The 21400-nt window shown below is 46.7% G+C and overlaps 1 protein-coding gene across 2 annotated transcripts in view; it reads right to left on the minus strand.

Annotated features, from left to right (window-relative positions):
• Positions 1 to 4302: 4302 nt before the first annotated feature.
• Positions 4303 to 21400, minus strand: part of RYK (receptor like tyrosine kinase) — a 53806-nt gene continuing 36708 nt past the window's right edge. For both annotated transcript variants that reach the window (XM_066556419.1, XM_066556418.1), the window contains exons 10-15: positions 15040 to 15109; positions 13506 to 13638; positions 12641 to 12750; positions 9958 to 10117; positions 6260 to 6396; positions 4303 to 5337 (exon numbers count right to left, since the gene is read on the minus strand). In XM_066556419.1, the coding sequence (XP_066412516.1) occupies positions 5226 to 5337; positions 6260 to 6396; positions 9958 to 10117; positions 12641 to 12750; positions 13506 to 13638; positions 15040 to 15109 (722 nt within the window). In that variant the 3' untranslated portion in view covers positions 4303 to 5225. The remainder of the gene's footprint in view (positions 5338 to 6259; positions 6397 to 9957; positions 10118 to 12640; positions 12751 to 13505; positions 13639 to 15039; positions 15110 to 21400) is intronic.

The following is a 21400-nucleotide window of genomic DNA, read 5'->3' on the forward strand; positions in this document are numbered from 1 at the left end:
GTGAGCAGATCCTGCTCTTACCAGCTGGCTCCAGTCTGATCCCATGAGCCAAATTCCTTGGGCAGGGGGACTCCTTGCAGCCCAGCCAGTGCCAGGGTTTCTGGTGGTTTGCTCTGTGTTTTGGTTCCACGATGGATGCAAGGCAAGACAAGAGTTCTTGGATCCCAGAGGGTTTCTCCCAAACATAACCCACCTCACCAGGCCCAAAGCTATGGGAGGTTCCTTAAACAACCTCTTTAAGAAACCCAGGTGGAAACTGAGAGTATGGAGCTGCAGGAGGGGCTGGGGGCTGTCACCCTGGTTTTTTAAGATTTTCTAAGCCTCCTGATGTTGACATTCTTGTAGTAAACTTTCTCACACACTTTCTGTAAATAACTCATTGTTTTGCATTCCTTTATAGAGGAACAGAGTTGATAGACTGTTGGTTTGTCCAGTGTCATTGGAGAGGTGGCACTGTCACCCTCCAATCCGCTGTCACTTGTAGAAAACTATAAATGTTGGAGTCAGAAAATAAACTTCCCTTTTTTCCTTCACCTTGAGAACGGTGGTGAGCTTGTGTTCTTTCATGTCCTATAGCGACAGGGGGCAGAAAGGAGGGAGAGGAGGAGACAGGACGATGATCCAGCCTCTCCCACCCTAGGAATGCACAGAAGCTGGCATATGAATCAAAAACACGCTTGGGGATGTTATTTTGTTTAACTCTGCCTAATTCTTGGATTTCTTAGTGGAGGAATGTTTTCATGGGAAGCTTCTGCAAAGCCACCATGTCTGGCAGCAGGACATCAAGCTCAGCCATGTGAGAACACGCCAAGCTCTGCTGAGTCCAACAATCAGTGCCAAAACAGGCCAAAAACTGACCCAAAACACCCCCAAATCTTCCAGCCAAGCCTTCCTCCTGCTCAGAGCTCCTGCACAGCAACACAAGCCCCTTCTCAGCAGCACTCAGATGTTGCTCCAAGCAAGACCCAGCCTAAGGTCAGGACAGGCACAGCACACTCCCTTCAGGAATGGGGTGAGCCATCAGGAATAAAGCACGTTCCCTCCACCCCAAAACACTCCCTCTCAGCAATGCCACTTCCATCTGATATTTGCGAGGCACTCCCAGAGCAAAGGTAGGTTTTCCACATCCTCACCCATGAGGAAGCAGCAATTACCAGGAGCATGGCTGTGTGGAGCCCATGGATGTCCTTATCTGGTTGGAAGAACCTGGATGTGCCAGGGCATGAAGTGCTTCACTCCCCCAGCAGCAGCAGCAGCTCCACAGATTCCAGCTGCCAGGCTGACTCCTTATCAGGCATTCTGTGGTGTCAGTGGAACTACTTGGATCCCTCATACCAGTTCTCAGAGCTCTTTTGCTCGTTTTAAACACATTTCTTTAATTTCTTCCAATGGCTCCTCACTGAAATTCCTGTGCTGAGATCAAATAGCATCCTGTGATAATCCACTAGCAGTAATTCAACTGACAGGGATTTCTCAAGCTGAATTACCACAGCCTCAAGAACTCAAAATCCATGGGTTATTTGCACATGTGTTGTGCTGAAAAAAATACCTGATGTGAGGCACAAAACACTCCAAGGGGGCTGCTTCCCAATGGGATTGCATGGGCACCCTTCACGTGCCAGGTGAGAGTTTTAACACTGGTATTTGGACTGGTGACTTTTTCTCCTTATTGTTTTAAATCTTCCTTTTCTTCTAAATGATTCCCATCCACCAGCTACCACAAAAAATGTTTAAATTCAATGTCCTGAGAGGAATTCCACCATTTTGGCAGTATTTTCACTTACCTCTGACAAGCGCCAGCTGACCTTTCCATGCTGTAGTTTAGAGCACACAACACATGAGTTTTTGCAGACAGAAGAGCTGGAAGCCTTCTCAGATCACAGCACAAAGGCTGTTGAACACTCTGGGGTGCTGATTGCAAGTGTAAAACTCCAGGGAATAAAATAAATTAAATAAAACAAGGTCACCTCTTAATTCCCACCTTCTTTTGCCATTTCAGTCTCACCCTTTGCTGCCAATCTGGACACAGCTACAAAACAAAGGAAACAAAGGACATGAGGCTGAACAAGGAAAGTGTTTTGATCCTCCAAGGTGTCTTGAGATACATGGAAAAACCACAGAGCAGCCATTCTCTGAGTGTTGTTTTCCAGGTCCTTCTCCCTAACAACCCCACAGCTCTCAACCCATCACTTAGGAAGCCCTGTCTGCTCTCAGCCTCCTCCTCTCCCCATGGTTTGATCCTTCTCTTCACTCCAGAGGGATCACTCCTCCACCTGAGTCCACCCAAGAACTCTGCCCTCAGTCCTCAAAGAGAAATCCATCCCACCCTGTCCTTCAGCTGCCTTTCCACCTAAGCCACCAACTTAATGCTCAACACCTCTTGCTTTTACTCCTCCTTGCCTCATTCTGACTTCTGGCATTACCCTCCCAAGAAAAAAAAACACCTGGGAGCTACATTCTTCCTAACTTCCTCTTTTGTGTAACCACAGCTCTCTGTTCTTCATCTCCTCACCTCACCTCCCAGCCATGCTCCATGCAGCTCTTCCCAGGGTCAGTCACACTGAGACTTCTCCACATACTTTAAGACTAAAAGTTATCAATAATGTTGTCCTTCCAGGAAGTCTGTCTTTCCAACCTTCTACCCACATGATCTGCTCCTCAAGAGTTTCCCCAAAAGCCCATGGAGCTAAGGTACAACCCAGGCAGCAAAATCCCTGCAGTAAAGCTATTTGCAGTCTTAGGTACAACAAATTCCTGCAAGGCATCTACTCAAGGTAGCTCTGCTATCAGCAGAATGTCTGTGGTCAAAGCATTGAGTCATTGGGACCTCCAAGACCTCCTTGGTCATTCCAAGACCTCCAAGATCACTGAGTCCAACCTTTGACCAGAGCCCACCATGCCCACAAACTGTACCATCATCCACCTGCTTTCTGAACACTTCCAGGGATGGGGACTCCACCACTGCCCTGGGTGGAGCAGTTGGCCCAGCACCCTCATCCTGTAGATGAACCCCGATTAAATGAAAGCAAATTTCCAAAATGAAGAGTTGTATCTGTACCCTAAGCTGTGCTGATCCACTTCCCAGTCTCTGTGATGAAGGCAGGGGAGAAGCAGCCCAGGGAAGGGAGAGCTGGCACATTTCCTGCTCCCACAGCTGAGTTGAGCAGGTTCAGGTGCAGCACATCCCTGAGCCACGTCCATCCCACCGTGGTCAGATGTCACCTGTGACACCCCTGGGGTGTGAGCAGAACTTGCACAATGCACATCCTGTGTGCACATGACTCTGGGCACAGAGAAGAGGTGGATCATTTTCACCCTGGGCTGTTCTCCAACCTCACTTTCAGAGCTGTGATCTCCACAGATCCTGTTTGAACACCGACCTGGGTGTCAGGAACTGCCACTGCTGACTTCAACGCCCACGTCACTGTCAAGTCCTGCCACTGGTACCAGTTCCCCGGGTCAGAATGGAGACACCACACACCCAAGGCCCTGCTGCTGTCCCCAGACTCAGCCACTCCAAACTCAGCCAAACAAAACCAGTTCCAATTCTGTCAGGCAAGCACAGCCCATCACAACGTGCCCAAACTTGAGCCAGTAGGAAAGTTTCCTTCCAGGATAATGCAAGGCTTAGGTCACTGTCCACAGGTAACAAACCCTGGAGTACAGACAGGAAAGCTCTGGTGTTTTGAGGGATATGGACCACACAAAGCTCTGCCTCATTAACCCTCTGAGATGATTGTCTTCAGCAAGTTCACAACTCTGGAACGAACAGAAGCTGCACATCTGCATGAGCCAGCCAAATCCAGCTGCTCATACTTGCACAGCAGTCTCCTAAAACACTGCAATGGCTCCAGAGCCTGCCAGGGCAATGTCCCACCCCTGCAGTTGCACAAACACTCAAGGCAGCGGGTGTTCAACTGCAGATGCTGAGAGACAAAAGGCAACTTTTCATGTCCCACACTGTGCTGAAGCACAACCCGCCTCGTGGTGCCACCAGGCAGAGGATGCAGCCTGCAGTCCACCAGGAGAACCAGGAGTTACCCTGCAAGTAACTTTGTTTCATATAGAAAAAGCCTGAATCGCACATTTTGCTGAAAAAACATGTTCAGTCCTCTTAAGCAACGCTCAAAGCAACCTGGGGTGGATTGGATCTCTGGGTTAAGGAAGGCAGCAGGATAATACCTGAAGTCTCAGGGAGGCAGGTAATCCACCTTCTCTTCCTGCCAACCCCAACCCAACCACCACCAACCTGCACAATCCACACACAGGGTAAGGTGAGGGACCAAGCTTTCACGTTAGGTGTAATAGAAAAACATTCTTTACTCTGCAAGTGTCTTTACAAATATATATTTATATATTTAAGCCCATTTCAGGCCATAAAAGCCCATAAAAAACAACCAGTACCTTTTTGAACAAGAGAAACTGCAGGGCAGAAGCCTGAGGTGACAGACTCCCACACAGGGGCTGCTCTGGCTCTTCTCTGAAGGCCTTTAGTTAGCACATAAAACCATCTCAAAAATCCTTGGATGTGAAAGGAGGGGCACCATTCTTACCCCACTTTCACCACTCTCTGTATGAGGTAAACTGGGATCACTTTTACATCATCACTTTAGAAAGGAGATGTTGTATCCTGAAGACCAGCTTTTCCAAAGAACATTTGTGAATGGGTTAAAAAGGTAAGATGTGTGGATCCAACCATAATGTGCTGTTGTCTCAAAATAGAAGAAGTTGATACTAAAAAGCTATTCCAGATACATACAAGTACAAACACTAGAGCTGGTCAGAAAGATTCAGTTTCAACATTTTTTTTAAAAGCAGGGAAAATTTTCTGCAGTGTGTTTTTTTTTCATTTCCCCTCTCCTCACTTTTCTACCAGTTCCATAAACCCTTCTGAAAAAATCACGTGTCTGCTGTCAGAGTGCAAAGTCCATCCAAATCTCATGTTTCAGTTCACTATCTCTACACTTTACAAATCCTGATGGCAAACCAAAAGGTCTCAATTTAACTTAGCAAAAGTGATATCTAGAAAATATTCAACACCAAGAGGTCTTACAAAAAAACTTGAGACTACTAAGGCATTCTAAGGCACAGTGTTTTGGAAGAAGTGCTTTCTCCCTGTAGTGTTGCTTTATACACATCATGTGTGTGAGTCCAAGGGATGCAAGGAGCTGCAGGTGGATGCCATGGCTTCTCCCAAGCAGGGAATTCCATCTTCTGCTGCTGTTTCAGACGTAGGCTCCCAACGCTGCGTGAAATTCAGTGAGACATTGCACCAGCTGCTGAAACTTGGGTCTCTCCTCAGGATCTAGGGCCCAACAGCAGGCCATCACAGCAAACCTGCAACACAGAGGCACATGGAGCACAGGGGAACCGTGTCAGCCAGGCAGCCACAGCCCCAGCCTGAAAGGCAGAACAGCATCTGGCACTGGGAAACTGGCTGAGCAACTAGAGAGAGACAAGGAGCTCTGGATCTTATGGTTCATAATGCTGAACAGCTCCTTCCAAGGATGGACACCTGGAATGATGAGCAAAGGGGCTGTCACCAGAGGTCCTGGCTTGATTTAGGATTTAACCCATGGCAATCCAGGAAGGAGCAGTACAGAGTTCACTGGAAACAGCTCAAGTGCTATAAAAGCATGGAATGGCTTGGGTTGGAAGGGACCTCGAAGATTACCCAGTCCCACCCTCCCTGCCAGAGCCAGGGACACCTCCCACTATCCCAGGATGCTCCAAGCCCTGTCCAACCTGGCCTTGGACACTTCCAGGAATCCAGGGGCAGCCACAGCTGCTCTGGGCACTCTGTGCCAGGGCCTCACTGCCCTCCCAGGGAAGAATTCCTTCCCAATATCCCATCTATCCCTGCCCTCTGCAGTGGGAAGCCATTCCCCCTTGTCCTGTCCCTCCATCCCTTGTCCCAAGTGCTTCTCCAGCTCTTCTGGAGCCTGTTTAGGCATTGGAAGGGGCTCTAAGTTCTCCCAGGAGCCTTCTCTTGTCCAGGCTGAACATTCCCAGAGCAGAGGGGGCTCCAGCCATCAGAATATCTCCATGGCCTCCCCTGGACTGGCTCCATCAGCTCCACTTCCTTCTGATGCTGGGGACCCCAGAGCCAGAGTTCCAGGAGCAATGTTCACCCCAGGCTTTGTCTGGCAGGCAGAACAAACAGGCAAGGAAAGGCAGCCCTGGCTCTGTCTTTGGGCAGCCTGGCTAAGCACCCCAGGCAGAGAGCAGCAGTTTGTCCTTCCCCAGCAGAGGCACTCACAGTTCATCGGGGCAGTTGATGGGCTGAGCTATTCGATAGCCATCCTTTAAATAAGCTGCCATCTCAAAGGGGTCGATGTCCACGTAGGGAGTCTGGCCCAGGGTCATCAGCTCCCACAGTGTCACCCCAAAGGCCCACTGCAAAGGAACAGTGCAAAAAAAACATTAACACAACATGCTGAACCCCCAGAGCTCCCCCAGCCAGGCCACAAAGTCAGCTGTGAGGAGGATTGCTGATCAAGACAATTACACACAGTAAGAAAGCTTTACATAAATGCTCTATATATAACCAAATTCAACATGTCTTGAACTGGGCTAATGAAAAATCAGCAGAATTGGTGATAAATTGCTCAGAGAAGCTGCCCCATGCCTGCCCCATGGTCAGGCTACATGGAGTTTGGAGCAACCTGGGCTAGTGGAAGGTGTCCTTGCCCTTGGCAGGGAGTAAGATCCAGATGGTCTTAAGGTTCCTCCCACCCCAAACCAACCTGTGATTCTACAAAGTCAAACTAAACTTAAAATCTTACTGCATGAAGATATCAGTGTTTAAAAATCATGCATTTTTAACATGAAATTACAGAACACCTAAATCTAAATTACTGAACATTAAATTATTATCTCCTATAAAACAGTTATTTGTTTTTTTACACTTTACTTTTTTAAAATGCCTCAAAAATCCTCCAAAAAGTCTGCAAAAGTGAAAGGATCAGAAATGAAATTATAATTTTTTATTCCAAATTATCTGTATATTTGGAGAGTAAGTTCAGGAATAGGACTCAGGAAAAAAAAAAAAGAGATTTCATCTCACTAAACCTGACAGCACAATCAGCATTCAACACATTCATCTGGCAACCCTTGCCAGAAAGAGCTTGAAGTGATGATAAATCCATCTATGAATCCACATACAAGCAGAGTACAAGGAAAATGATTTATTATCTGGTACCCAGAGACCCAGGAGACCAAACAGAGATGGGGCTGATACTGCACGCTCGTGACTCACTACTCAAGCTCCACATCATCATTCATTAAAAAGGGGCAGAATCATGCAAGGCTCACACAATTCTTGTTTTAATCAAGAGAAATCCCACTCACTGCCTTGACCCAAGCCTTAGGGAAGGGATATTTTCAGGTGGGAAGGGCAGAGAAGGGAAGGAGCACAGATGTGGCCCCGCTCCAAACAGCCACTGAAGGATATAAAGCCCCTTTTTAGCTGCAGTGGAGAAGAATGCTGAGGGACAAGGGGTGATCATGAAGATGAAACAGAGTGATTCAAGCAAAACCACTCTGGGAATACAGCTGTTCTAATTCCATAGGTAGCTGCATAGAAATGGCATGAAGAGATGCAGAGTTTCATGTGCCACAGCAGGAAAAACAGGGAATTAAGATTCAGCAGGAATCATGGTTTGTTTTCCTACACTCTGGCTGACTGATAGAGCTGTTGGCAGGGGAGCAACACATTATTGGGAAAGTTTCAAGCCAGCAAACACATTTGAAAGAAAGTCATCCAAAAAGCAAGCCTGGAACACATCCCCTGGCATCCCTGCAGACACAGACACTGTTTGTACCAGACTTCATCACCCATTCCCTGTTACATGCAATGGATCACTGGGTTTGTTCCTACCAAACCCACAAAAACATCTGACATCAGCTTTTTGTGAAAGGAGTCCAGGTAGATGCAAAGCTGATATTTAGGGCACATGGTGTTTTCTACACCCAGAAAAACTGTTCACTTTTGAACTCTACAAAACTCAGATGGCCACGTGTCTGCAGTTAGAACTGGGTGTTAAAAGGTGGGTGGCATTCATCCCTAAGCAATGAAAAAAGTACTTCTGGTTAAAATGGACTGGAAGAAATGCTGAATTGCACTGGAGTTTTCAAAAATGGTTACAATAATGTGATTTACTCATCCTAATAAAATTCCACACCTCACTGCTGCTGTTACATAAACTTTGATTTCCCAGTTCTCACAAACAGTAATTGCTTTCATGTCCCAGATTTTTTTAAAAAAGTAAAAATAAAAAACCACCATTTGATTGAGTTAATTTAGCTCTCTAAAAACATGCTTTTATAGGCAACTTCCATTTCCTCTTCTGTCTTCAGGTTGGATCTAACACAAACCCCCATGTGTTTTCCAATGAATACACATGTGGAGCACAACTGGCACCTTCCCTTCCTTCCTTCTTTTCCTTGTTTACATGGCTGCAGCACTAGAACAGAGACCTTGGAGGGAAAAAACCAACCAGAACTTCTCTAAAGTTGCTCAAACTGGCACCAGACCACTATCCTGGATGGGATGCATCATAGGGAACAGGCTGAGGTCACTGCAACACTGCTCATATCTCTGAAAGGTCACCTCAGCTGGGAGAGGTTCCTGGCCACTGGAATGAAGAATTCTCTGGAAGAGCTGGGATTTGGGGGGCTGTGGGCCACAGAGTCAAACACCAGCTCCTGCTAATGCTAGGGAGCTCATTATCCTGGAGCTCACTCCCATGTCTGTGAAGCACAGGGATATCTGGGAACAGCCAGTGTGGATTTATCAAGGGAAGCTGTGCCTGAGCAGATCTGTGCTGAGCAGACTGAGCACAGGGTGAGGAATGGATGTCCACCCTGACTTCCAGAGGGTGCTGGGGCACAGAACAGGATCCCCAGGGAATGGGCAGGGGCCCAAGGCTGCCAGAGCTCCAGGAGCATTTGGGATTGTTGGGGTGTCTGTGCAGGGCCAGGAGCTGGACTGGATGATCCTTGTGAGTCCCTCCCAACTTGGGATACTTTATGAAAAGCAGTCTCAGTGCAGCTCCCTGAATTTGAGTGTGTTCCCTGCCAGCACTTCCAAGGGAACAGGGAGCAAGGAGCACTTCTGCTGTGCACAAAGGGCCTGACTGACCCCTGAACCATCTGCCACGAGCAGTTGAGGCAGGAGTGGGAGAACAGATGCTGCTCTGAACAAGCCACTGTTACCTATCCAGTGCCATGGTCCCCTGCCTCCAGCTCTGGGGTCCCCAACACCAGAAGGATTTTGGAGCTGCTGGAGCAAGTCCAGAGGAGGCCACAGAAATGCTCCAAGGGCTGGAGCAGAGCTCTGGAGCCAGGCTGGGAGAACTGGGGGGTTCACCTGGAGAAGAGAGGCTCCAGGGAGACATCACAGCCCCTTCCCTAAAGGGGCTCCAGGAGAGCTGGAGAGGGACTGGGGACAGGGATGGAAGGATGGGACAAGGGAGAATGGCTGCACACTGATAGAGGGCAGGGTTAGATGGGATATTGGGAATAAATTCTTCCCTATGAGGTTGGGGAGGCCCTGGCACAGGGTGCCCAGAAGCAGCTGTGGCTGCCCCTGGATCCCTGGAAGTATTCCAGGCCAGACTGGACAGGGCTTGGAGCATCCTGGGACAGTGGAAGGTGTCCCTGTCCATGGCAGGGGATGGAATTAAATGGGCTTTAAAGGTCCCTTTCAATCCCAACCATTCTGGGATTCTCCATTCTGGGATTCTCTCTGGAAGTGTTCCAGGCCAGGTTGGACGGGTCTTGGAGCAACCTGGGACAGTGGAAGGTGTCCCTGTCCATGGCAGGGGATGGAATTAAACAGGCTTTAAAGGTCCCTTCCAATCCCAACCATTCTGGGATTCTCCAACAGCTGAAAAAAGAGCAAAATGTCAACAAAACACATTTCCAAAATGTAAGAAGGAGGGAAAAAACCCTCACCACATCACTAGCACTGGAGAATTCATTGTTGACCAGGCTTTCCAGAGCCATCCAGCGCACGGGCCTGTTCTCGTTGTCCCCCAGGCAGTGGTAGTCCATGGGGAACAGGTCCCGCGACAGCGCGTTGTCCGTGATCTTCACCTGCAGGGCATCGTCGATGCTGGGCACAGAGAACAGCACACTCAGGATTGGGATTTCAGGATTTACCTCAGAACCTTGGGCCCCTCCCCGATGATCCCTCCCAGGTGTGTCAATCATCCCTCCTTTCCCCACCCTGACCCCTGCCAAGCACTGTCTGTCACTCCTGGCATTCCAGAAGGGCACTGAGTGATTGGCAGATTCAAAGGATGCCCTCTACCCCTGAGGGGACATTGGGCCATCCAGGTGTCCTTTGTCCATTGAGACCTCCCCTCCTGTACGTGGTTGGTGGCTCCCTACTCCTTCCCTCCCCCTCTCCCTGGAGTTAAAAGGAACAGCAACCACGGGGTCAGGGAGTTCTTTTGGAGCTGTTGCTGCATTCAGAGGCCTGGGAGACAGAATAAAGCTCTGGATGGAAACCCTCCATCAGAACCAGCTCCTTTCCTTCACCATCACCTTAAAGCTTCTCTGCCAGAGGTAAACCTGAGCTCCTGCAAGCCTGGACTCGCCTCCCTGTGCCCAGCTGCAGCATCCAGCCAGCCAAAGGTGTCTCTGGGGTGAAACACCACAGTGCCCCTGTTTGGTTCAGCAGCAAGGGCCAGACAAGCTCAGGCACATCCTGTCTGCAGTATTGGTAATATTCCAATAGGTCAGCAACCCCACAGCCAACAGCTCTGCCCAGCCCCAAGGGCCACACTCAGCATCTCACTGGGCACTGCTAATCCACAGCTCGAGCACTGGCTCTCTCCTGCATCAAGACACGCTTACTCTGATTAGCAAATATCATCACAGCACCAGTTTAATTCTGTGCCAACTGATAAGCACTAGAAAAATCAGCAGGCTTGATTAAATAAAGCCAAACACTTACAAGCGCAAAAAAATACTGTTAAAGCAAATAAGTAACTGCCTCAAGTTACTCTTGCTCTGTTGGAGATCCCCTATCAGGGCAATTAAACACTTTGTAGCTCTGGTACCTCTGTGGCAATAATGAGGCAAAGATCTAAGCAAACAAAGAGCCAGTAATATCTTGAACCAACCAGCACCCTTTGTGGTCCAAAAGCATGGCTCCAATCAAGCCATCTGCTGAAAAGTCTTTATTCCCTCCAGAACAGATATTGATGCTTGTCAGAAATAGGGTACTAAGGGAAACTTTCATCAAGAAAAGATGACTCAAAATAACAGAGAGAATTTGCCCCCTCTGGGGTGTGATTCAAACTCTTTGAACTTAAAACTGTGCGCAATAAAGTTCAGTGTTCTCATAAACAGCTGACTTCAGAATATGGCAAAGATGTTGGCTTCAACACTGTATGACAAATATCCAGAAGGAACATTGGGGTGGGGGTATTGTAACAAACTGGTTTTTGCTGTCTTCTCATCTTACCAATTATTTATTTTGATGAGAAAAATGAAATATAAATGATCTGTGTGCTTCTCTCTTTACTATCCCAGATACCTTTTTATTTTTTCTATGCACTTTCAGGCCACTTCATTATCCTCAAAATTTACACAACAGGAAATGTATTATCTAGTAATTTTCAAGAGTTCAGAGAAATTCCTAGAAGACCTGTTTGAAAATAAATGCAATGCAAAGGGCATTTCCCCAGCAATTAGACAGCTCTGAGTTGTGTAACTCTCATGTCCACTGTAACTGGACCTGGCTGTGCCATGGGCACATGAGACCACAAGCATTTCCTCCCTTAAACCTGCCAAGATCACTGGAATCTTGGCTCCCTTCCCAAAATTAGGAGATGGGTCTGATGCACTTCCCAGCCTTTCACCACCCAGAGTAAACCTGGGGAACAAAGAGGGGTGGGTGGAACAAAGTCCTTCAGGGGACCTTGGCTACTGGCACCTCTTTATCTTTCCAAACATAAAGTTCCAGGGGATGTCCCTGATGTTTGTGATTCCCTGATGTTTGTGATCTGTCTCCTGTGGTCCCACTTCCTCCTCAGTGTGCTCAGCAGTGAGGAACAGCAATAGGAATTAGGAACAGGATCTGTCATCACACTGAGCACCTTTATGGGGCACAAGAGCAGAGATGGTGGTCACTGAGTGACTGGTTCCTAGAAGGCCACCAAACACCTCCACCTCTACATTTTGGAGTGTATTCCAACCTGAAGATGGTCTCAAACCCCTCTCTGGCACTCCTGCCATTCCAGAGTACATTTATATCTATCCATCATTTGGCAATTAAGAAATCTACCAATGAACAAAGTCTTTAACTTAGTTTTTAAGGAGAAAGAATGAAGAAAACCAACTTCAAACAAAAATCTATCCATTGATAAACTGTCAAAGATAGTCCAAGTTTTTACTAAAATTGAAGGAAACTTTAATTCTTTTCAAGCCTTTGAAAAAGTGATACTCAAACCCAGCTGAAGCATTTACAGAGAGGATGTTCTGCATCCTTTAGAACCACAACTCCTGGTTCCCCTTGCTTTGGGGGAAAACAACTTCACTGACTACACCAGAGACCCCAACCCTGCATTCTGAAGGGGAGCTCAGGCTGAGTGCAGGGAGCTGCAGCTGCAGAGGGGACAGTACTTACACACAGTTCCTTGCAGCCAGGTCCTTGTGGATGACCTCCCTCCTGGCCAGGTAGCTCATCCCACAGGCAATCTGGATGGCCATGTGTACCAGATCCTGCTGGGAAATTGCCTGCAAGAGCCCAGAGCAGCAGCCATCAGCCCCTTCAGCCCAGCACCTGCAGGGTTACTGGGTGTCCCAGTGCCTCCTCCCCTTCCAGTCCCCACAGACACAACCACCTATGGGCACTCATGATGGTGTCTGACTTGAAATTTTAACATATTTGACATGCCAAGGGAAAATACTTCCATCTTGCAAGTGCCACACTCTTTGTACCTACTTTTCCTTTGATTGGAAGTGGGCATAGGCAAAAATGGTCCATTTTACCCCTTCCCACACCTTTTTCACTTTGTTTCCCTGGAAACCAGCTAATCCCAGGCAGCAGCACAGTCAAAATCCTTGCTGCTCTCCAAAACCAGTATCAGAGGCTGCTGCTTCAGCTCCTTCTGCAGCTTCACAGTCCCATCATAATTAAAATCTTGCATGTATTTATAGCTTGGGATACCAAGAGAAGTATCAGTAAATCTGAAATTTCTCCATACACCATTTCCCTTAATTTAATCCACAATTTTCTCTATTTGTTGCTATAATTTTAGGATGCATTGATTGAGCTTCTACCCTAATGAGAAGTGACAGCATCCTGCCCTCTGAACACCCAGGATAAACTTTTCCTGGTGGGAAACAAGGCAAACACTTGCTGGGGAGCCACCTCTGCAGCTCTCCTGGATCACACTGACCAGGAGAGTGCCACAACCATTCCTCTGGTGGCACAAACTCAGAGCAAATGGAGTTTTAATGGGCACAAAGTCCCATATGCCCAAGGGTACCTGAGGATTGTTGGCCTCCACCAATTTGCACTGTCTCAGGAAGAGTTTAAGGTTCCCCCAGTTCATGTAGGGCAGCAGCACCATTGGTTTCTCTCCCTCCTCTATACAGACATGAGTGATAGGCAGCAGATTCCTGGAAGACACAGAAATTCCTAATGTTATGGAACTACAATTTGATTAAAATAATTTTGATTCCTAAACACAGCAATAAAATTAATTCAAGATGAAAGAAAAGCATTTAATCTTGTATTAGGAATTGCAGAGTGCAATGTGTCCAATTAACTGAAGCCCTAGACAGTACTTTTAATAAATGAAATATTTGACTACTTTCCCATTATGAAAGAATCCTCCAAACAGTTTCACTTGGTCCAAGAGGGCTGAGATAAATTGTAGTGAATACAGGTGAAGACACAGAAGTGCTATATCCTAAACTGGGAGGTGCAGCATTCTAAATCTGTTACAGATATAAAAGATATACTTCTACTACAGCATTTAAACAAAAAAAAAGTCAGAACATCATGTTTGATCCACTGCAAAGTGACAGAACAGAAAATTTTAGCTGTGAATCAGCCACTTTAAGGGCGTTTCCATGCCTTTTGTGGCTCAGGTAATCCCCATGCTGCAGTGTCTCTGCACATCTTCCTTAGAAGAAATATAATACATAATATATATATCAACATGTAAATTCATAAAAACTCAAACCAAACTGGAGACAGTTTCAATTTCCATTAAGCACTTTTTAAAATACCTGTATTTTCCATTGAAAATCATTAGCAAAGTCACCAACGACTTACCATTGTTTTTAATTTTGAATTTTCTTACTCTTTCCTGAAAATTTCTCACAGCCTGGTGTCACATCCAGACCCATGAGGGTCCCAGCTTTTTAGGCAGTGTAGGGAAGAAAAGCTTTCTGGACTTTTTTTAAAAAGCTTGACTTATAAAAGGGAGGACAACAGCTCATTTGGAATGATGAGAGCAGAGCAAGTTAATTTTGTTTCTATTTAAGTATGTTTCACCAAAAACTTGCTACTCTTGTACTTTAGGCAAGGCCTTTATTACATAAGGCTGGGAATGTCCAGCCTGCAGAAGGATCCAGGGAGATCTTAGAGTCCTTTCCAGTGCCTAAAGAGGCTCCAGGAGAGCTGGAGAGGGACTGGGGACGAGGCATGGAGTGACAGAACAAGGGGGCATAGATGCACACTGACAGATAAGGATAGATGGGATATTGGGAAGAAATCCTTCCCTGTGAGGGTGCTGAGGCCCTGGCACAGGGTGTCCAGAGCAGCTGTTGCTGCCCCTGGATCCCTGGGAGTGTCCAAGGCCAGGTTGGACAGGGCTTGGAGCAACCTGGGACAGTGGAGGGTGTCCCTGCCCATGGCAGAAATGAGCTTTAAGGTCCCTTCCCACCCAAAACCAGCTGGCATTCCATGATTCTACAGAAGTGCTGCTGAATTCCCAACAAACAGCTCCCTCTCCCCAGGGAGCTTTAGCCCAGGTACTTCCACCTCACAGTGACATGGATTTGTCACCCTACCTGTGGTGAAGCCCTCTGAGTTTACAGCTTTCTGTCAGCATCATTGTCACCTGCACCTCCGAGGCTTGATCTGAGGGAAAAAGGAACCACAGATAAACATTGGAAACAAATCAACACATTAATTAAAATTCAGTCCAGATCTGCAAGTCACTTCAGGTCACTTGAGCACAAACAGAACTTGTTTGCCTCCTTTCTTAAAATGGCACTTAGAAAAAGCACTTAAAAAAAGAGAGAGAAAAAAGTTCAAGGCCAAGTTCTGAGGCTCATTTCTGCTTTAAGGAGTGGGGTCAAGCCCAGAAAGGAAATCAAACACATTCCAGGGGCTGACAGGCTCTGGTTCTGCACTTCCTGACAGCTGCACTGGGCAGTGGGGTCTCATCCTGCACAGGAGTGGTGCCCATGGAAGAAGTGGGATGTGCCAAATGCTCCCAAGCACAAATGTGCTCCAAGGGATGCTTTGCTGCTGAGTTACCACTCCAGGTACAGTTGTGTGTACTGCCACATGGCTGGAGGCTGTTTATGTCTATATTTACTTATTTCCTTGCTCTCTTGCTTGACACACTTGACTCTTGGTAACCTTAGAACTGTTTGCTGTTCTCTCCCCCACCTTTTCAAATGAATAAATAAATAAAACCACTGCTGCCAGCTAAAATTCAGGCACCTGTGATAACTCCAATAACCCAAGGCAATCAGAGCATCCAGTGGGCAGAAACACAGAAGCCTGAAACCCCTTTCTCACCACTATTTGTGTATTTAGGGTTTTTTCCCACCTTTGGTGGCAAGAACCTCCAGGGAAACATAAGGAGACACCAACAGGAGCTCTCCCAGTCCCACCCCCCTCACACCTGGGAGCATTTTCCATGTCTCCCTCATGCTGGGACTAGTTCTGGCAGGGAGCTGGCACAGGAGAGCCCAGCACAGCCCAAGGAGCTCTCCTTGCTGCACTAGGGGGAATTTACATGTCCTGGATGAGTCAAGCCAAGGTTTTACTGCCTGGGAGGAAGAATAGGCAAGAAATCCTCTGCTCTTTTCCCTCCTCCAAGGTCTGATCCTGCTCCTGTACAGCCCTGACACCCTTTCCTAACTGAGCCTGAGCCCTGCAAAAGAAAATGGGGCTGAGTGAAGAGTGATGGGAGCACTCTGCAGAAACTCAGAGGTGCCACTAAATTAGTGACAATTGTGGTATATTATGGGATGCATCAGCCAGTGCTTTTGGGCCCATCACTACAGGGACTTTGAGAGGCTGGAGATTCTCCAGGGCAGGGAACAGAGCTGGGAATGAGGCTGGAGCACCAGGGACAGCTGAGGGAGCTGGGAAAGGGCTCAGCCTGGAGCAAAGGAGGCTCAGGATGGCCCTTGTGGCTCTGCACAACTCCTGACAGGAGGGGACAGCTGGGGGGTCGGGCTCTGCTCCCTGGGAACAGGGACAGGATGAGAGGAAACAGTTCTGAGTTGCACCAGGGGAAGTTCAGACTGGATACTGGGGAATATTTACTGACAGAAAGGATGGTCAGACATTGGAACAGCCTGCCTGGGGCACTGGTTGAGGATTTAGGTCTGGAGGGGTTTAAATCTGTGTGGGTGAGGCACTTGAGTGGTGGCCTTGACAGTGCTGGGGGAATGGTGGGACTTGATGGTCTTGGAAGGTTTTTCCAACTCAAACAAATCTGTGATTCCCTTCTATTTGATAACAACTCTCTATGTGGGGATGCTACAAACAGGTTCTTGCAGTGCAGGAGACACTGAAGCCATGGCCAGCTGAAGTCCCTGGTCTGCACTCCAACAGAAGCATGAGAAAGGGAAGGTCCTACCCCTGTGGGCTGGACACTTGATGAATTTGATTATGTACAAGACAGATGCAAAAGGCTTGGAAAGAGGAAAGAAAAACCAAGATCCTACCTTAAAACAAAGTTACACAGCCCTGGATGACTGAATCAGGCAGTTCTAAAAGCCAGCATTAAAAATGGAGGTGGAAAAGCAGATTCTGAGAAGTCAGAGGAGCAGGTTACCTGTACAGAGCTTCAGCAGTAATTACAGGGCCCAAAGACCTCAACCTCTTCATCCAGCACATGATGAAGGCAGGAAAGAGATTCCTGGGTGTGAGTTTAAGCTGATTAACTCCTCACACACTCTCTGGCCCTGTGCTTGCTGAACTGGTTTGCTTTTAATTATAAGAGCCACCAAGCAATAATTTGAAGCTTTAAATCAGAGATTGTTTAAGAGTGGATTTAAGATCTACAGAACGAGTCAGGCTGGTTTGGACAATGCACCCATTCATCTCCAGAAGGTGACTCTTCTGCCAAAGCCTTTCCCTTTCCAGCACTCAGGGAAGTTTCCAGCAGGTCAGTGTTGTTTTCTCCCCAGGTTATAGTGGTTGGGCACCCAAAAGGATGATTGACTCCCAGGCAAGTGTATACGGAAACTGAAATCTTATCTTGTGAAACAGTCCCACCATCCATATTGTGTTTGCTTATCAATATTATTTCCTTGTTTTCTGCATAGAAAAAACTTACCCAACACCAACAAATTCAACAGACTCAGAACAAACAATAGTGTTCAAGGCTAATCCTCCCCTAGTTGAGACCAGTGCCAATTTAGAACCACCACACAATTTGATTATTGTGGGTTTGTACTAGATATAATTCAAAACACAGTATTAATCACCACTTCTTGGAGTGATTCTTGTCAAAAGGGGGAAAAGAACACCAAAATACTGCTACTGCAACAGTCCCCACTGCAATCAGGCTTCCTTTTAAGGCATTTTCATCAGTTACAAAGGAAAAAGTTAAGTTAAAAAAACTCTGTCACATTTAATAGACTATGTCCACTTTTGAGCAACCAACACACACATCTTCACAGACCAGGACAAAGGAGATTTTGGCAATATTACATTTTTTGTTGTGGAGGCCTGGTGAATCTGAGCATCCTGTACTAAAAATCCTTAAAACCAATCCAGCAAAGCCACCATTTCTAGTTTTAATAAGAGAAACAGAGCCCCAGTGCCACAGCAATCCCAGCTTGCTGAGATCTTTTTCCAAGGACATAGTGAGATGAATCCTACAGATTCCATCTTCCTGCCTGGGCCAATGTATAACCCCAAATTCCCCAAACTGTGTCAATCCCTGAGTGCTACATGTAAACACACACACCTTGTTTTCTTCTCAAAACTGTTTGTGCAGCCACTCAGACAGAAAAGGGGAAGGATACTGTCACACCCATGGGATGTAAAAATAAAAAGCCCAAGGGCTTTTGTGGCTTCTTTTGTCTGCCCCAAATCCATGAAGGTGTCAGATACGAGCACAGCCACACACACAGCTACAGAGGGGAGAGGGGGAAAAGCCTCCCACAGAGCCAGAAACCTCTGAAATTACAACAGCTACTTGGAGACACAACTGAGGAGGTCACAGTCTCCTCTTTATTAAATCTGGGCACCATGAACAGCCCTGAACTTGAGTGCTCCAGGGCAAGGCAACAAGGGCTCATTGAAAAACTTCCTTAAAGCCCTGAAAAAAGCTGAACTGAGATATTACATTCTTTATGATTAAGAACATGTCAGTGCTCAGCCACAAATGGAGTTGCAGTTGGATACTCATGAGGAGCAGCCAGATTTCCACAAGGTGATCATGCACCAACAGCTGAGAAACCAAAGAGCAGCAAATTCAGGTGAGTTCAGAGGAAGATTTAATACCCAGAAATATTCCAGATACTCAAGTTAGGACCAAAAAGGTTCAACTTTCAGAAGGTGCTTAAAACCAAGACTGAGATAGATGTAAATGCATTCCAGAGAGGAAGATGCTCTCCAAGCCCTGGTTTTACCCAAAAGCCTGGCTGTGAAAGCCTGCCTTGAGGCGCAGGGCAAGAACAAGGCAGGATTCCAAGCTCTGATGGAGCTGCAGGTTTATCTCCTGATATCACAGGATTTGTATGCAGCCAGGCACAATGGGGCTCTTGGCACTGCTGGTTTTACATCCCTCTGTGCTGGGATGTGCTGGGGCCCTGCCTGGTTCATGGGGAGAAAAAACACCTATTCCATTTTTACCAACGTCTTAAAATCCATCTGCAAAAATTCATTTTAAAATCTTTGTTTGTTATCATTCATCGATCACATGAATCATCAGGTGAAAAGATCTTGGGCAAGTTCTGTGATGACACCAAATTGAAGGGAACTGCCTGCTCTGAGACCAGGCACTCATCAGCTGCAGGGCACCAGGCTCTGCTTCACCAGGAAAAGTCACTCCACACCCCAAAGGACATAGCAGAGATGAAAAGCAGCAATTACCTGGATATTGCAGAGGGGAACTGATTAGCTGAATGCTTTCATGAGTCACTTTGTAAGTCAGACCTCCCAGAGCCTCAAAATTGCAAAGCACAGCTTAAGTAGGATCACAGAATCCTTTAGGTTGGAAAAGTCCTCCAAGATCAAGTCCACTCATTCCTCCAGTGCTGCCAAAGCCACTCCTAACCCATGTCTCCAAGTGCCACATCCACACCTCTGTTAAATCCCTTCAGGAATGGGGACTCCACCACTGCCCTGGGCAGCTGTGCCAGGGATGGACAGCCCTTTCTGGGAAGAAATTTTCCCTAATATCCAACCTAAACTTCCCCTGGGGCAACTTGAGGCAATTTTCTTCTTGCCCTGTCCCTTGTTCCCTGGGAGAACAGAGTGACACCCACCTCACAACCCCCTCTCAGGCAGCATTACAATTTACAAGACTTCTCCTTGTAGAATGGTCACTGAAATCTGTTTCTTCAGAAAACAAAGCAGAACTTGAAAACCCATGTAACCACAGGTTTCAAAATTGAACTGAGTCCCATTTGAACTCTCTCACAGCCTGCTGCAAGCACTAACAGCAGATTCTTTCAAGACTCCTGTCAGAAGCAGCTCTGCAAATACTACAGCCAGGAGCTCCAAGGCTTCTGATCAATGTTTCCAACTACAATATTTAAGAAGATGTTTTACCTGCAGCTTTTCTCATCTTTGGACCATTTGTAATGGCTTGTTCCCCTGTGAACTTCCTCCTGTTTCATACTGCAAGGTAATACTCCCCCACATCACAACACTTACACAGGCCATTTTCTACACCCCTGCCTGTTTTCACAAGCTTCTATTACCCTTATTATTTTTCAGCTTTGTGGGCTTTGCCAAATATCCCATGACAAAGTGCACAAGCTCCAGTTACTGAAGGGTAACAGCCACACAGGCAGGCACAGTGGTCACAGGAATTTAGAGTGCAGGACTAGAGCAGCTCCAGGTGATAAATGCTCCCAGTATCAACACATCCTTGTTAATTACTGCTTAGTTAGTTTCTGTATGGCAATTAATTAGGTAAAACTGCTCCCAAGGCAGAATTCCACCCCAGTTCAAAGAGAATGGATGCCTGAGTATTGCTTTAACCCCTCTACACGAGTATTTGGAAGTAATTCAATGCCTGTGATCACATCTGTTGCACAGGACGTTTTTAATGCTCCTATCAGGTAACCTTCACAACTTTCCTTCACCAGAAGGAAATGCAAGAAGTCATGATCCAACCTGCTTTATCTCAGGCAGAAAGGAAAGTAGATATAAAAAATATTTCAGCTTTCAAATTTCCAGGCCCCAGGAGTCAGCCAGAGCCAAGTGGAGCATCTGATGCTTCCTCCTGCCACGGACTGAGCACAGCACACTGAGCTCCTGTTTGCAGCTCAGAGCTGCAGGAGGTGTCCAGGTCATCACTTCCACAAATTCAACATCCCCCTGCTTTCCAAGGCAGCTCTGCATCCTACAGAATTCCAGTCTCCTGTAAAGGTAAGACATGCACTCCAAACCACAGCAGGAAGAGGTTACAGCACAGGACACTGCATTAGTCCTGATAAGATTTCCACAGAGCAGGATTTCTCTTCCAATCCTGCTATCCAGGCATCAAGTATCAACCACATGAGTTTATTTTGCAAAGCAAAGCAGCTCACACTGACAAATCCAAGCCTAATTTTAATAAATCTTGGGATTGAGTCAACATGACACTGCTAAAATAGGGAATGCTATTCTGGATTTCCTACATTACAAATGCACATGCAGTTTTAAACCACAGAAAAGGGCTGAGAAAAGCAGGATTTGGGGATAGTCTTAGTTCCCTGTGTAACAGTAACACCAGAATCCAGGAAGCAGCAGCAAAGAGGAGGAAGTAAAAGGCTATTTGTTCAATAATCCATTTAACTTAAAGTGAACCTGAAAGTGTTAGGTAAGTTGAAAGTGAAACTGGGAAAGAGAGACATGACTGATGTCCTGGTCCAAAGGTCAAGTTGCAGCACATAATAAAACTGATGTACAAGTAGAGATTTCAACTGTATGTAAATTAAAGTGTCCTGCAGGTGAATATCTTTT

Source organism: Molothrus aeneus, chromosome 10 (genome assembly GCF_037042795.1).
Source record: "Molothrus aeneus isolate 106 chromosome 10, BPBGC_Maene_1.0, whole genome shotgun sequence".
Taxonomy (NCBI): Eukaryota; Metazoa; Chordata; class Aves; order Passeriformes; family Icteridae; genus Molothrus; species Molothrus aeneus.